Here is a 17,074-nt window from a genome sequence, read left to right as displayed (position 1 = left end):
AGTAGCAGTGTCAGGTGGTGCTGCATTAAAACTGACCTTTGGCTTCATGTTAGCTGAGCTAAATAAATAAAAATCATAAATTCCTAGCAACAAACAGAAACATATCTTATCATTCACTGTGTGAAGTTGTTACTACAGTGCCATCTTCAGTGCATTACATAAAGTGGAATTTCCCTGTAGAGGATTTTTCATTGTTACTTATGGGTTGGAAATGGACTGAAGGAATTTCAGCTGCACAGAGGGATGAGGAAACAAGGAGAAAACCTTTCTTTGTTAATAAGAAACAGTGTTGTGATAATCATTTATTCATTTTTTGAATATTTATAGGGCACAAGACTCAGAGTCTGGCCACTACAGTAGGTTTTGGGGTAAAAAAAAAAAAAAAATTGTCCCTGTCTACTGTCAGTGTTACTTAGCAGTAATGAATGGAAATGACAAATTTGCATGTGGACATGCATTATGGCTGGTACATTACAGAATCATTGAGCGTTGCTAATGCAAGTTTGACTGTACACTTTATACGTAGAGGGGAAAAATAACATCTACAAATTTGACACAGGTTCTGGTTTAGCTGTATTGTGGAGGACAACACATATGGTCAAACAAGCTTTTCAAGACTGGTCCCAAACTTTAGAGTTAAGATTGGACCCAGAAAGGAAGACTGTTTTTCCTGGTGTAAAACAGGGACCCACACATTTATTGCAGTAGCAGGCAAAAGAGAAAGAATCTTACACAGAGCTGGTCTGCTATTCTTCTGCTGTTCCTTTGCTTCCCTGCAATGTCAAAACAAGGGACTTACAGAGCCCTGCTACAACTCTGTTGCCTGTCCCATGCCTGGGACATTCTGGGCCATGCCAAAGAAGTTTCCTCCAGAGGGTATAGAAGAAAACACTTCAGCAAAACTCATCTCCATGCTTCTGTTGCCCCTGGATGCATCTTGTTTGAGGAGCCCATGGCAAATACCTGCATTACTAGATATGCTAGATATACTAGATATACTAGATATACTAGATATTACTAGATATACTAGATATTGGTTCGTTCGACCCCATATGGCCCTAAGTGACACTAGACAAACTAACCTCGTGCATATATAATGTCAACGGAAATATTTGTGTGGATAAAGGAAGTAGGAACTGACTCCAATTCCACATCTCAGTCCTGTAACTAGCCAGCATAAGTTGGAACTACCACAGGTCCCAGTCTTGTATTCTTGAAAAAAAAAAAAAAAAGTTCTTTTTATACTGAAGATATTCTCTTTGGAGGGAACATATTTGCTTATCTTTTTTTGGCTTATAAATTTTCTTGCATATGGTTGAAAGCTGTATTGCTCTGTATAGAGAAAATGGGTCTATTCAACGGTTGAAGGAGAAAAGTAAACAGAAAGGAAAACCCGGCTTATTCATTTTCAGTGATATTTCTCAACCTGAACAATAGAGCACTATGTACAGTACAATGGTATTCCCCTTTTGAAATGGGTTGTATGCTGATAATACTCATCGTTTGCATACTGCTTTCATTTTGAAAGCACATTACAAATGTAAGGAAATCCTTACCAACACGCTTTAAAATATGTAATCTTACTATTTTTTCTGTTGAATACTGAAGTGGTGGAAAAGTTATACCTTTCATGAAAAAACTACACAGAGAGTGTGTCACACTGCTGTTCTTGTTGGCTATCGCTTCTAGTTGCTGACTGTGCATGTTATTATTTGCAACAAAATCACATTCATGGCATTGCTCCAATACCTAAAATGAAAGTCCAAATTCTACTTAAAAGATAAAACCACTTAGTTAAAGAGAAAAACTTTTCCGTTATAAAAAAAGAAATCTGAAATATAGGTTATTCATGATGCAGTTGTTCTTTATTTACATCTTGGAAAACCACAAGAATTAAAATCAAAATTTTTTGCAGGACACTTAGACACAACCTCTTGATCACATCTGGAAACCTACTGATTTATTGAATCAATCCCAAATGTAAAGATCTTCACTAGGGTAAAAGAGTGCAACTGCATGGCGGCATTTGAGAAAGAAACTATAAAAATACCAGTTATTTCAAAGCATTAACTCCATCCAAAGACATCACCCCTTGTATGACATTTGCACTACTGTTGCCAGCTTCAAATTACAGACACACCTCTAGCTGCAAGAGAGGAGTTTGAAGACCAGTCCTGAAGAGCAATGACTGATCTAACTCCCTTTAAAGTGGAGAGGGGAACATTCCATAACTTGCATTTTATTTCTACCACACAAAAGGCAGCAAGACAGTTAAGATAACTCATGCCCTGAGCTGCACATGTGAGTTCCCTGTCTCCCAAGACATATACGAACCCAACAATGGAGCAAGTTGAAAAGCTGCATGCCAAAAATACGAAACCAACTACATGCTTTCTGTCCTTTTTACTAAAATAATTTATGAATACAGAAATATTATCCAACAATGTGACCAATCTTTAAAATATCTGTATTTTTACTTTTCAATCCTGGAAAAAAATCAAATTCAGCCCATTTTCCTTTTCAGGAAAAAAAAAAAAAAAGATTCGTCCCCCACTCTTCTCCTCAAAAATTATTTTTGGATATAAGCAAACACAGACTGCACATATACCAGACAGGTGATCTGGTGTCTTATTTGTAGTGTGTAGACAAGAAGAATACCCTGCTGAGAGGGACTCACAGAGCCTCTGAAATCCTGCCGGGGAGCAAGAGAATCTGCTGTATGGTACATTGTTTCCTGCAGTTTCTTGCAGTGCAGAGCTCAAAATCTGTCAAAACATTCTGCCCTTTGTGACTTTGCTCATTGAGATGTACTCGTGGCTCATATTCAGATGTGAGCACTAATGTATCTCATGAAGAAAGTCTCTACCAAAAAAATTGTCCAACAAACACTAGATATGCAGAATACTCCCTACTGAAACAGCAAACAATGTACACACAAATGTCTCCATATCCCAGTTAAAAGCCTCAGTATTTTAGTCTAAGTAATTTGTCCAAGACTCTTCAGTGAATGGTAACACCAAAACTTACCTCTGGTAAATGGGTGCAGCTGTCTGCAGGATTTAACCCGCAGTCAGGATTCAATTAACTGAATGATATTTCCTTTACACTCTACACCTTACAGTCATGAAAAGCCGTGATTGTCTAACTTCAAAAGCCCAGAATGAATCTTCCTAACAGAAGCTTAAAACCTTCCTCTCTGTTCTGGATCACATACATCATCTGACATGACTCAGAAACCATCCATTGCATTTTTTTTTTTTTTAACAAATTGATAAATCCTGTTCATCTGCCTCTTTAGAAACAGCTATTAACCATTCTTGTCTAAACAAACATTCTGCTGTAAAAGACTTGGCACACTGAAGGTGAAGTGACAGCATGAAGTCCAGTCATAGTGCGTCGTGCACACATTTCTAGGAAATGACATGAAATGAAACCAAGAAATGAAATGCTTGTGGATGAGGGAAACTGACTGAGAACAACTTCTTTGGTAAATGCAAAATGGCTATGAAACCATATAGAGATCACCTTTTTGTTTCTGATGAGACAAAGACCAAAGCAACAATAATGTAACACTCGTAGACCCATTTTAAGTCTTTGCACATACACATATAGATGCATATTTATACATTCATATACACACATACATAAAATTCAGATTTATTACTGATTAGTTTTTGTCGTTGTTTGTTTGTTTTTATCCTGATTGTTATTTGTGGCTTTAATAAATTATTTAGTGTGAAATGACTACAAAACTTCCTAGCAAGAGAATGAAAAATCAATATAATGGAGCATCAGTCTGTGACTAATGACTGATATTTTGAAAATAACAGACTGCTCAAAATGTTTTCCAGCAATGAATAAATTATATGAAGTATTACTAATAACCATGAATAAAATTAAAAGTAAAATAAATATACTTGCAATAACGTCCCTATTTGATGAGTAAGAGGAGCAGGGGGTGTTCCACTAAAGGGAGAAAATAACGTATTATTACGATAGCATTTTTATTTTATCTGATATATATCCCAAGTCTAAGTATTGAAGTAACAAATTTAAATAGTTTTGCATCTATACTAAATCAACAGGATGCCCACAGCTCTTGAATCAGAATAGAGTTCCACTAATATCAAACAGGCATAGGACTATACCTCTTTATATTCTGTCCTGCTGTTATTTGAAATTAAGAGCAGCTCTACAACACATATTAATAGAGCAAAAAGCAAAATTACATTTTCTTTGAAGTTAAAAAAAAAAAGAAAAAAGTTTATTTTTGATTTCAGTGACAGAAAGATCAGATAAGATCCTCACATAATAGGGAAAATTTCTGTTTTTGTGTTCAACATGGTAAAGATGATTCGATTCCATTGAAGTCTGCTGAGTTACTCTGGATTTACGTTAGTATGTATACATAGGTATATTCAGCATGTATACTAATGTATATCTACGTAGTATGTTATTGAGAGGAGTTTGTTCATGAGCATTAACATTCCTACTTTTATTTTTCAACACAGAACCAATCAGCATACATAAGGATGAATGAGTTGTAATAGAATTAAAGACTAAATAACAGAGAAAACATACTAAAGAAAACTGCCAAGTTCTTCTACACTCAGGAAAACAATGCATACACAGTATTTTCAAACCAAAACAAAAAGAAAAACCTTACTCCTGATCCTAAAGTTTTTGTTTAGAAAGAACTCCTGTGGAATATATACATAGGCCTTCACTATTCTGGTTAATGCTATGGGTTTGCTCCTAACATTGCATTGCATCTGATAGTGAAGAAAAATCCACATCAAGTCCTGATTTGCTAGTCTGTACCATATTCTGATTCTCCTTCATCACCATATAATGCATGTTAAACCTTGCACAACAGGGACATCATTTGCACAACCTAGACACAATTTTGTTCTTGATCTTCTGTCCTCCCATGAAGTTTTTTATTAGGATGTAAAACTTTTTTTTTTTTTTAAGATAAATTATTTTTCTTCCTTTTATTCAAAATGACTATTGAGAAGGGAGGAGAGTCAAAGCATTATGGGATTGTACCTCTAAGCCTTTCTGTGTTGAAGATCTCAGAACCCAAATAAAAATTAAATTCTGCTCGTGTTATTAATACAAAAAAAAAAATCACTGATTTCTGAGGGACTATTTGTACAACAAAGGCAACCAGGATTTGTTAGACAACAGAAAGTATGATAAGCTATGATAAAAAAATATAAACTGCCTAAAGTGATTAGAAAACATTAATGTTTTACTACATTATAGATTCTCTTTGTCCTATATATAACTGTTCTGAAAGAGAATATTACAGGCATTTAACAAAGTCTAGTTTCAGAAATATTATTGTACCAAACAATTTTATTTATACTTCATACAAACTTTAAGTCAACACGGGCTAATATTTTATGTTGCTGAAGGTAAACAGCAGTCATAAACAATAGTTTTCTATCATTTTACATTGGATTGGACTTTATAAATAACTTCTTTAATTATAAACTAATCTAGAATAGTAATGATTGAAGCAGGGTAAAACCAATACACTTTGTCTTCTTTACTTTATTTCAAAATAGAGTGATTATAAATACATTCTTCTTGTGTTTCCTGCCCAACTCTTTGGATGCAACCAAAAAGAAAACATACAAACATACAAAAAAAAAAACACAAACCAAATCCCCAAAACAGCCACAAAAAAAAAAAAAAGAAACCCAAGCAAACAAACAAAAACTCTCACTGTGCTCATTTCATACATCAATGTACAAAACATGCAAAAGATATAATAGATATTACACTACCATCAAGTTCTGGATGTCTTTTGTTGATTCTGAAACATTTGTTAACATTTTTCACTAGGCTATACCTTTTATAATTTATAATGCCATTATGGCTTTTTTCAAATAAAAATTATTTTGTAAAAGATGTTTTTATATTACATTTCTATATCATTGTCAATCTTGAACACTAAATGCAAAATGTAGCTCATTTAATGGCCTTGCGTTCTTGTACCATAGTAGTTGTTTTCTGATAAAATTGCACAATTGTTTTTTTTTTTCTTTTTTCAAGGAAATGATTACACTTTATTAATTGCATTTAAAAATGGAAACTTCTTCATAATACAGTGAACACAACAGGTTATGTTAACACCATCATTGATTTAGTTTATGTCTATGGGTCTTAACAGCCATTTTGCAACCATGCCCACTCAAACCAATATAACAAACAGACAGATCCATTAAGCCACATCCAAAGAGTCACTTTCCCAGACAGACTGACTGTAGAATTGAATGGACATTACACTAAAACTGCTGTACAGACACATATGCTGTTTTCAAAACATGGAGGAAATAAACTGACATTAAGGTTGCCATTCAAAGTAACAATATTACAGAAATATAGTGTTTTGCCAACTTTGCATTCTTTACTCACACTATTATGCCTATATAATGCCTATATATGTCCTACCTGAAACCAGGACAACTATGTATGTAAAATACTCAGGAACAATTTCTACAGGAAGGTCCAGACTGTGCAATTTTTATTGATGCTGGTGAACCTACACTCAACTGCATAATCCCAAAAGAGCTACTGGACAACTCATGGGAGAAAAGCAACCAACAGTTCATGGTTAGACAACTGGGCTCTATGTATTACACACAATACTTCTGTGCCTGCTCTTTTGGAAGTCAACAACAAAACTCCATCTAAGCCCCATTCTTGAGCAGGTGTTTCATTATTAGATCAAGAATAATAACTCCACACGTGATTTAAGTTAAACTTAAATGCTTTACTGGATTGGGACCTCAATGCGTAGGAAAATCTGACCCAGTGTAATGGTACAGCATAATAGCTCAGTTCTTCCTGTCTTAATTGGAAAAGCAAAGACCGCAGACCAAGAAAAAAAAAAAGGAAAAAAAAAGGAAAAAAAAAAGAGAGAGAAACTAACTTAATTTATTTAGCTGAGGAATTTGTCAAGTTAATTTGTCATTAACTCAGGGCAACACTTGCCATGAACATACCTTTTTTTTAACATCACTTAAATCTATTAGCTTATTTACTATTTTTTCATATTTTTAACACATTCGTCTAAGCAGAAGGGTATGGGACACAACGGTCTCTGACAGTGCACTGAAGTGTCAGAAGCCTTATGCTTTGGCAAATCCCTATGAACCTTGACATATCCTCAAAGCCATGCAGCACTGCGCAGAGCAGTCACAGCGACCCATTATTCTCAGCCTGCTGATGGAACCATTACGGTCTATCATGTCAGTGCATCTTTAACACTCCTTAATCCATAGACTCTTGACACAATGAGCTCAAATGTTTTCTTTCAAGTCTTGGCCATGTATTGTCTTACTGGCCAACGAGGAACTTTTTATGTCAGAAATGCGTATGTGCATAGTATCCATCTCCTGAAAATCCCCGTGACAGCTTCAATGAAGTAAATTATTGTGCATAGATAGCAGCAGCTTTTTGAAAGAAATTCAGCCATTATATTAATAATTTTATTATCTGAAGCAATTTATATACTTCAGATTACAGAGAAAATAATAAAACAACCCTCTTTCTAAGTTACAAGAGCATAAACAAATGTCTGAAAGTAGAAAAATCTCTTTGTTTTCCTTTCTCTGGAATAAAGAAGCAGTGTGGTTTTTTTCTTTTATTTCTTTTAATCTTTGTAAAAATATACTGCAGGCTGTTTGCCAAGTATTGTTCCAGAATAAAAATTTTACAGCAGTGTCGTAAAGCCCTGAAATTAGCAGTTTATAATGGAAATAGCTGACACAGGCTTTTCCACAGTAGTATTATTGGGTCTTGCTGTAATATTTGCTAGTTTCAAATTCATGACAAAGATTAGTATTTACATCCTACTAATCTTGATTGATTTATGCATTGATTATAAAAGGTGAATGAGGGGAAAAAAGGGCTCTGGAAGCAAAGGAGATAGAGGGTGTTATCCAAAGGTCACTGAAATGCGTGGAAAAATTCTTGTTCACGTCAAGAAACTTTTGTTAATCTCATAGTATATATTTTCTGTATGATGCTTTACCAACATATCGCCATTCTCATCTCAAGGTACTAGTGAGATAAAGTGGGGATTTTCCATTCTCCTGACTACTTTCTTTTAAGTTTTTACTCTCTAGATATGAAATACACAGTACTCTGAACTGAGACCACTATATTCATTTTACACTGTTGGTTTAAACAGAAGTCATTTGCCATATTATTTTCTGTTCTGATCAGTTTTTCTGACTGGCAGCAGACAGACAGAATAAGAACAGAAAACGTATGCATATACGATTAAAATATTACCCTTACCATGAATTCCTGTAAATACATGTAGTGAAAACTATTTAGATTAAGCTATAGAACCCTGAAAAGCAAGACAACTGATGGCAAATAATTGCCTGAGACACGATACTAAAAAACTAATGAATCTATTTCAAAATGCACCATTGGTAACAAATCTGAAATAAGATAGTATGCTAATTTCACAAGAATAGTACAGAACAATTTTATTATTATTATACCTGATCACTTAATTCTGGATAATTCTATACACCACATCCCCCAGCTTCTGTTTGGTATATTGTTCTGTTTTTATTTATATTGAATGATTAATGCATTGCGATCAGGAAAACAAGTCAGGCATATTAAATACATATTAAGGAGTACATATTTTCCTATTTAGTATACAAAGTATTTCATAAATATGAATTATATTACAAAAATAATTTCTGCTACGCTCACACAGTAAGCACTTTGACAATTTCGGACAACCCGTTAGAGTTGCAAGTGTTTCACATAACTGAGAAGGAACTCGAGTTTTAATTGGAGATGAGTCTTACAGCAGATTCTGCATAAACATCAAATATTTTCTTCAGATGCCACAAATACTGCAGAAGTCAGGTTGAACTGTTTTCTTACCTTTTTTTTTTTTTTTTTTTAATTTTATGTATAGACATGTATGTTTCAAGTGGTCAAATTTATTTCATATGTATGTAATTCATGGTATATTTTAAACAAATATTTGCACAATTTAACGTTATAATTCCAGTGGTTTCAAGATGCAGGCCATAAATGTAACCAATTTACACATACTATCGAATGTTCTCTCTTTGCATGCTTGTTACTTTTCAGATAATCTTTAAACAGTGCCATTACAACACCACAAAAGGATTACTCCAGTTCCACCAACTTAAATCCACGTGCAGGATGAAGGACCCAGCTGAGGTATGAACACCAGTACCAGGTTTCTTGTGTTTGCTCTAACAAATCACAAGGAGACGATGGTTTTGCATTTAAGGTACAAAACGTATATGCCTCTTGAGGTTAAATTCAGTGTAATGTGTATAAAGCATCCCTTTGGCAATAGAGTTTGCAGTATCCCTATAGGATTCCACAGGGTATGAGCTTTATGTAGTAAAATCTATTAAGGTGACTCTCCTCTACTTGACAAGTCATATGCAGCTACAGTTAATCAGACACCCTTGGATACACCTGCCTCTATGCCTATCAATATAATATAGTATTTGGAAGTTAAAAGTCAACAAAAGGCACTTTCATCATTAAATAAATGTCCTCTGTAGGCAATAAGATTGCATGATCTATATTTTATTCAAAGCTGTTTGTTCTTCAAGGACTTGTAGGTAGTCAGGTGAACCTTGAAGTTTAGCTTTTAGTTCAAAATATTCACTTTTCCTTTGTTCTACTACAATTTTACTATGATTACCACCTATTAGAGATTTCTTGTTTTTTTTGTCTTGTTGTTTCTCTGGGTAACGTATTTCAAAGCCACTGACCCCTATGCTGTTGTATTCCTTTTTACTTTCAAGGAAATTTTGAATAAATACATTGGAATCCCTCCCAGGGAATAACTCGTCCAGTTCATCGATTGTGCTAAGTCTTTTTCTTGTGTCCACATGCAATAAATCCTTCTCCTTGTCATTAATATTTCTCAGAATGACTTTTTGCCCTGGTGGATCAGCAAACGTGAAGCCCGTTTCAGACTCTTTTAAGCCACAAGTATGGGTTTTACTCATCTGCTCAATGGTTTGAGGAATGAAGGCCTCTGCGCCTAGTCCGTCTTTTTTGTTTGACTTGTGATCATGCTTTCTTAGCTGCAGTTGCATAGAACTGCATTCTTGATTTCCAATCCCTTCATGCTTTACAGTTGGTTTTTTGTTGCGACGAAGCACAAAAACAAGAAGACAAAAAGCAACAAACACTGTTAAAATAAGCACAACTAATATGCTTAAGATTAGGATGGACAATGGAACTGGGCCACCAGGAGGACTCCGAACTGGTCCCAGTGGTGTAGTAAAAGAGACAGCGGGCACAGGACTAGTGAACAGAGCAGATGGCTTGTTTAAAAGTTTAGGACAGAGGATCTCATTTTTCAGAGACTTAAGTTCAATGTTAGCAAACTGTACAGGTGTTTCACATTTTAATTCCTTCACCACAATACCTTCATTTAGTTTTTCAAGCCACAGTTTTAAAGCAACTAAATCACAAGTGCAGTCCCACGGATTACCTTCCAAATCAATTTGTGTAAGAGATTTTAGCTGATCAAGAACACCACTTACAGGTAAGTACATGAAATGATTGTTCCTCAGATTCAGCCTGGCAAGCGGTGCCCCAGTAAATATGTATGCTGGCAAGCTGCGTAGAAGATTGTTGTTCAGGTAGAGCAACTGCAAATTTGGCATCAAGTCAAAAGTGCCTGCTAAGATTTCTTTGATGACATTGTATTCCAAATACAGATACTGCAAGTTGTGGAGGCCAGCAAACATTTCTGGGCTCAGACGCTCAATCTGATTGCCATTGAGATACAATCTCCGTAAATTTGTAAGGTTGCGGAAAACTTCTCCTTTGATCACCGAAATCCGATTGCTGCCTAAATGTAGTAAATCTAGCCCCTCAAACTCAATGAAATCTGTAGTGTCCACATCCTTAATATAGTTGCCATTTACGTGCAATTTCTTGGCATTTAAAGGTTTTGGTAGGAGTTCAGCCATTGACTCTATATTTCTTTCTTGGCAATTTACACTTAATCCCAAGTCTGAAGGATGTGTTTTGCAAATGCAGGGGACTGGGCAAGGAGTTAAAGGAGGCACCCTGGTCTGATAAGATACAATTTGACTGAGATTGCGATTAGACAGCGCTTTGCCAGCTACTATCCCCGAGATCTTTGAAGGATTTGTAGTCTTCGGAGGCTTTGTGACTAATCTGTGCACTGATGTTTGAGTCGTGTGGCCATTCGGTGTGCTGTAACCAGGCTCCAGCTGCGAGGGAGGTAGAACACGCACGTCAAAATCACTCCCTGTCCCCATGGAGCACAGCTCTTGCTTGTTGGTTTCTTTCAGCAACCTTCCATACAAGTCACTGGGAGTTTCACAGATAGCTTCTCCAATGTAGATATTATAGGGCATGTTCTCCAGCCATGCTTTCAAGGGCAACAAATCACAAGTACAATTCCAGGGGTTGTCTTCCAGCTGTAATTCGACAATTCGCCCAATGTGTTCCAGGACTCCAATGTATGGAAGCTTCTGTATTCGATTCCCTCGTATATCCAGATGGGTTAGAGAAGCAAATCGAAAAATATTATCGGGAAGGAATGAAATCAGATTGTCATTAAGGATGAGGACTTTCAGCTTGTGAAGCTTATTAAAGGCTCCCCGTTCAATAAACTTGATTAAATTGTAGTCAGCTTGGAGATACTCCAAGTTCTCTATGCCCAGGAAAGTGTCAGCTCGGAGAATCTTTAATTCATTGTTGTTCAAGTGCAACTGTTTTAATGCACTAAGACCCATAAAGGCCCCTCCCTCAATGTTCTGTAACTTATTATTACCCAATTGCAAGGACACTGCATGTGTGAAATTAAGAAAGGTATTTGGATATAGAATAATTAGCAGGTTGTTTTGAAAGTTTAGGTGGTAAAAATTAGACCATGGTGGTTTAAGCTGATTTGGTCTGTAGACTGCAACCTTCTCACAGTTGACATAAAGTACATTCTCAACTGACACACAGGAGCAAACATTGCAAATTTCCACAGATATATCAGCATCTGCAGTTGTAGAAGAAACTGGAGATGACAGAACCAGAAAGAGCCACAGAAACATCTTCTTGTGATCAGCAAGCAACCTTAGGCTCCTGAACAAAGATAAAGAATCTAAAGAAGAAAGAAGGAAAGAAAAAAGAAAATGTTTTTCAGTTGTCATTGTTCCAAAAAGTCGTTTGGGTTAAAAATTGTATTCCACTGAGCTACTGTACCTGCCAAGGATTATAGATAAACTACAAACATTGAATTTAAAATAACGTGAAAGATTTTAACAACCAAACAAATACACAGGAGCTAGAATTTCAAATACAGAATGTAAATCTCTGTAAACAAACACAAATAACTTTAAGGTCTGTCAAATATATTTCTATCTGCTGTACATGACAAACATGCATAACTAACAAAGTAAAATAACCAAAGAAGATTCCAATTTTATGCATATTTACTCTCCTCAGCCCTGCACTGCTCACACGTTGCCGTACGTTTCAGGGATATTAAACATAAATGCTGATGTTATGCATGCCCAAGCATCCAGGTTGGGAAAGCACCATATAAAAAGGATGAAGATGCAGGCACAAAAGAGAATGTCAATACTCAATGTAGGTATCTATAGCATCGACGCATACAGGTTATCACTACAGTAATAGTGAAATTCACTCAAGGGATACGCAGGCATGCACAAATATTCTGTCGCTTGTTATACCCAGTTTAAAAGAATTGGTGGTACATTGATCACAAAAATACAATGAGTTATCCACAGAATGAGAAGATCAGCTCCGGGTGACCAATGGAAGCACACACATATGGAAGAAGCATGCACAGGCATACAGCCCCATCCCCCGGAATAACAATATCCTGACTTGCAGGGTATTCAGCCAGAGTTAGCCAGTTTGACACAACTGAAACTTCCCTGAGAGGAACTTTTTTTTTTTTTTTGTTTGTAAAAACTTATGTAATTTGCTCTGATCCCTGCACTGATACAGCGGTGGCTTTCAAGAACCCTTCACATATAGCCAGGCCAGCTGAGCTGCCATTTTTCACGCAGAACTGGAGCCACAGCATTTCCTCTGAGTTAGAAGCTAGATTTCCCCCCCGTCCCCCTTTTAAAAAAATCAGTCAATAATCGATGCATTGCTCCTGCTCCCCCCCCAGCTTTCCCATTGCCCCATTTCCCAACTTGTTGTCCCTCTCATTTCCCACTGTGGGAAGCCACCGAGTTGAAAGGAGGGAGCCAGGATGGAAATGGAAAAAGCAGGAGCCAGCTGGAGGGAGGAGAATCGGGCTGGAGGGAGCCGCAGGGAGGAGAGGATGCGCCGGGGGGCCTTGAAGGGAGGGCAGAGGAGGGACAAGGGAGGAAGGAAGGGAGGACAGAAGGGCAAGAGGGAGGGGGAAAGCGGAGGGAGCAAGGAAGGGAGAGGGAAAGGGATGGCTGAAAGGGTCAGGGAGGGCCCAGAGAGGGGCCAGAGGGAGCAGAGGGTGCGGAGCAGCAGCTGCTGATCCCCGCGGGCTGCCAGCCCTGACCGCGGCGAGAGAGCCCGGGGGCAGCCCCGCGCCCCCTGCCCCAGCTCCCCCCCCGTATCCCTGCCTCGCCCACGCTCGGATCCCCTCCTCTTCCTCAGCCCCGGGGCCCCGGCCGGTGCCGAGCGGGGACGCGGCGCGGCTCTGGCGGCGGGCCGGCGAGCCCGGCCAGGAGCGCAGGCACTACCGCAATTTTTTGCCGCAACACGGTGGCCGGAGCCGGCTTGCCTGGTATCGGCTCCCCTGTGCCGTGGGCACCCCGTCGCCCTCTGCCTCCCGGCGAGGGAAAGCAGGCGGGGCGCGGGCGCACACACTCCGCGCACACCCGGCGGCTGGGAGCGGGCACAGCGCGGCGATGCAGCCCGGCATCCCTTCCACCCCTCCGCAACAAGGTACAGCCGTGTTCCCCCCCCCCCCCCGCCTCTTCCCGCACCTTTGCAAAGTCCATCCCGCAGCGCATTCATCCTCACGCCCTCTCCCCCAGCCCTGCTGCAAGCATCCTGCCCTCCCGTACCTCCCGCGGCTCATGCAGCCCCGCCGGGGCTCCGGGAGGCTGCCAGGGAGAGGCGAGCGCGATGGAGAGGACTCCGGCAGGAAGCCACCGTCTCCTCGGCTTTGCATCCCCCTCCCCCTTTTAAAACAGCAATAATCATTACAGTAGTAACATCAAAACCTTCGGAATAATTCCGAGCAATTAAAACGCCACCGCAAACGCAGCGGCCCCCTCCCCGCCCGCACTCGCACGCCCGGCGGGGCGGCCGGCCGCCCCCGGGGATTGGGGGGGATGCTCGGCGGCCGGCTCGGCACCCTCCCTACCTCGGCGGCCCGGGGTCGCCGCGGCCCCGCCGCGCTCCGCTGCTCTCCCCTCGAGGTCTCCCCGCCGACAGCTCCGCGGAGCCCCCCTTCCCCGGGGCCAGCACCTCCCGGCGGCGCCGGGTGCGGAGCGGAGGCGCTGCCCGGCGCTGCGGTAGCCCAGCGAGCTCCGCCGCATGCAGCAAGCGCCCCACCGAGCCCTGCCCCGCCGCCGCGGTCCTCCGCACACATGCGGGGAGAGGATCCCTCTGCACACGGGCGCCCGCTCCCATCGCACTGCTCTCGCCCACCCCTTGCACGCAGAGAGAGCCCCCTCCCCTTCGCCTCGCACACACACACACACGCACACACGCTCGGAGGGGGAAGGAGACGCCGCTCCGGGGAGGCAAGCCCAGCACATCGCAGCCTCCAAAGCCTCTCCCGCACACGCCGTTACCTTTCCCGGAGAGATGCCGGGCTGCGCCCCCGCGGAGCTCGGGCGGCTGCGGCGGGGCGGGCGGCGCCCCCCGGGGCGGTGAGAGCGGCGGGGCCCCGCTGCCGCTGCCATGGGCGGCCGCAGCCACAAGTGCAGCCCGCGGCACAGCCGGGACGGGGCCAGCCCGCCCCCGGCCGCCCAGCACCGCGGTGCTGGGAAAAGCAGAGAGGGGGAAGGAGAGGAAAGAAAGGACCCCCCCTCTCTCCCCGGGTTTTCTGACAATTCCCCCCTCCCCCGCCTTGAAACAAAAGTAGAGGTGGAAACTGAGTGGGCAGGACGGTAACATTTGCTGCATTCAATGTGAATCGCAATTATGGAACAAAATCGCTGTGAGGAGATGTAACCGACCCGTTCTTAAGACAACGCGGCTATCTGTGCATCTTATTCTTTGTGGTTAGGTGAAATTCCTCCTCTGCTTAGGTAACAGCTGCAGTCTGATGAAAAAAGAAATCCTCCAATGTTACGCACTTGTACAAAACAGATTCTGCTAATTGAGGACTCCTATTTACTCTCCATTTCATAATATGAGTTTAAAAGGTAATGAATACCCCCAAACAAGGTGACATCTCTTTCCCAGTCAGAAGAGTCAGTTAACCAAATGAAATCTTGCAAGAGGAGTTCAACTATTTGTCCTTTACTGTGAACGCAAACATAATTTCACATAGAAAACTGGTCATGTATTGCACCCATACCAGTGGTAGTTCGGGGTAGTAAACATCAGGGAATGGAAAACAGCAACTGCTTTCTTCGTTTACAGACATGAAATAAATAGCTTGCTCTGAAAGGTGTCTGCATCTAATTGAAATAATTGCAGAATGTTATTTTGCATTATGCGGATAGACTGATACCTGAAAACAAATGCAGCTGAGACATCAATAATTTGCATATCATAACAGAACTGAAAGTGATCTATGATCAATATTCAGCCAATTAAAACCTGAAGTCTTTAAAATGTAAACTCCCTTAATTATTGAACCATTAACAAAGTACTATTCACATAAAAGGGAATGCATGTATATAAAGGGCCCGGTTTAGAAGGATTTGCTTATAGTTTAAGCTGTTTTTCTCTATTGCTTTATTTAAATAAACTTCCAGAATAGAGAGCATAGGTTTATAATAAAATTAATTTAGGAAGATATCTGGCTTATAAGTATATTTTAACAGGCACAAAATATGCAGGTGTAAAGATGAAGGTGCCAGTTTTGTTTAACCAGCTATATTAAGCTGAATGTTAAAAACTTCCTTGCTCGTCTAGTAGGTGAAACACCATAAAGATGATATCAAAGACAGATCCCTACTCCCACCACCGTTCCTTGCTTAGAGACTGAATCAAAAGTCAACCAAGGAGCATAACAAAAGATCATATTTTGACCAAGTAAACCGTGAAATGAAGAAGCATTGAAGAGAACTGAAATTGCGCTGTAACTAAATAATTCTTGATGTTTGTATTACAAATGGCTATTGACAATGACCTATGTTCATGATGCTGTAGAACTTATCTGACAACGAAACTTAGTTATGCAACACAATTTAATTGTTCAGATTTTAGTATGCCGTATTTTTTTTTTCTAATTTGCAGTCATGAAAAATAATTCCGCCTCCAAATCTTATTTAAGTGGTTCTAAGCCACTTGTCCTAACCCACAACATGTCAAACTCACTAAGATTTAGGCTGATACATCAGGACAACAAACCAAACCAAACTGAGGATAAAGTATAATATAAGCACGAGCTTAAAGTCAAGATTGTGATCCAAGATGACAGCATGCTTAAGGAATAATTCAGTTTAAGGGGTTACATCCTAGAATCACTTGGTTGTACCCCATTCTTTGAGATCTAGATTAAACTTCTGTCATCAACAGTAGAAATTTTCTAGGTAGCCTGGTGGTAGATAGTAAAAGGAAGACAGAAGAGACATAAAGGGCAAGTCAGACTATCTGGTCTGGTTCCCTGAAGTTTCCAAAATTACTTCAGGCTAAACACCATGCCTGTTATTGACATCTCTCACCTTTTCTTAAATGTCTAGTTGTGATGGAACCTCATTTATTCCTCTTGATATTTGTTTCTCTGGCCTGTCTGTTGTTTGCCACAGGAACATGTATTTTCCTTCAGTTTAGCAAAAGGAGAGCAAAAACTATCAAGCAGATAGATTAGTAACATGGTATTTTGCAAAGAGACATATCTGAGGAAAAAGTGGAAAGGTGAGATACA

At 39.9% G+C, this 17,074-nt stretch overlaps 1 protein-coding gene across 1 annotated transcript; it reads right to left on the bottom strand.

The window, feature by feature from the left end:
• Window positions 1-9,605: 9,605 nt before the first annotated feature.
• Window positions 9,606-12,167, bottom strand: SLITRK4 (SLIT and NTRK like family member 4). Its single transcript, XM_035541758.1, has one exon. The coding sequence runs from the start codon at window positions 12,117-12,119 to the stop codon at window positions 9,606-9,608; it is 2,514 nt and encodes an 837-aa protein (XP_035397651.1). The 5' UTR covers window positions 12,120-12,167.
• Between the last annotated feature and the right edge of the window lie 4,907 nt (window positions 12,168-17,074).

Source organism: Cygnus atratus, chromosome 13, assembly GCF_013377495.2.
Source record: "Cygnus atratus isolate AKBS03 ecotype Queensland, Australia chromosome 13, CAtr_DNAZoo_HiC_assembly, whole genome shotgun sequence".
NCBI lineage: Eukaryota > Metazoa > Chordata > Aves > Anseriformes > Anatidae > Cygnus > Cygnus atratus.
Note: the sequence above shows the minus strand (reverse complement) of the source record. Positions and strands in the feature narration are given on the sequence as shown.

Excerpts from the sequence above, each read along its gene's own strand:
- SLITRK4 (XM_035541758.1), bottom strand. The coding sequence starts at position 12,119 with ATGTTTCTGTGGCTCTTTCTGGTTCTGTCATCTCCAGTTTCTTCTACA.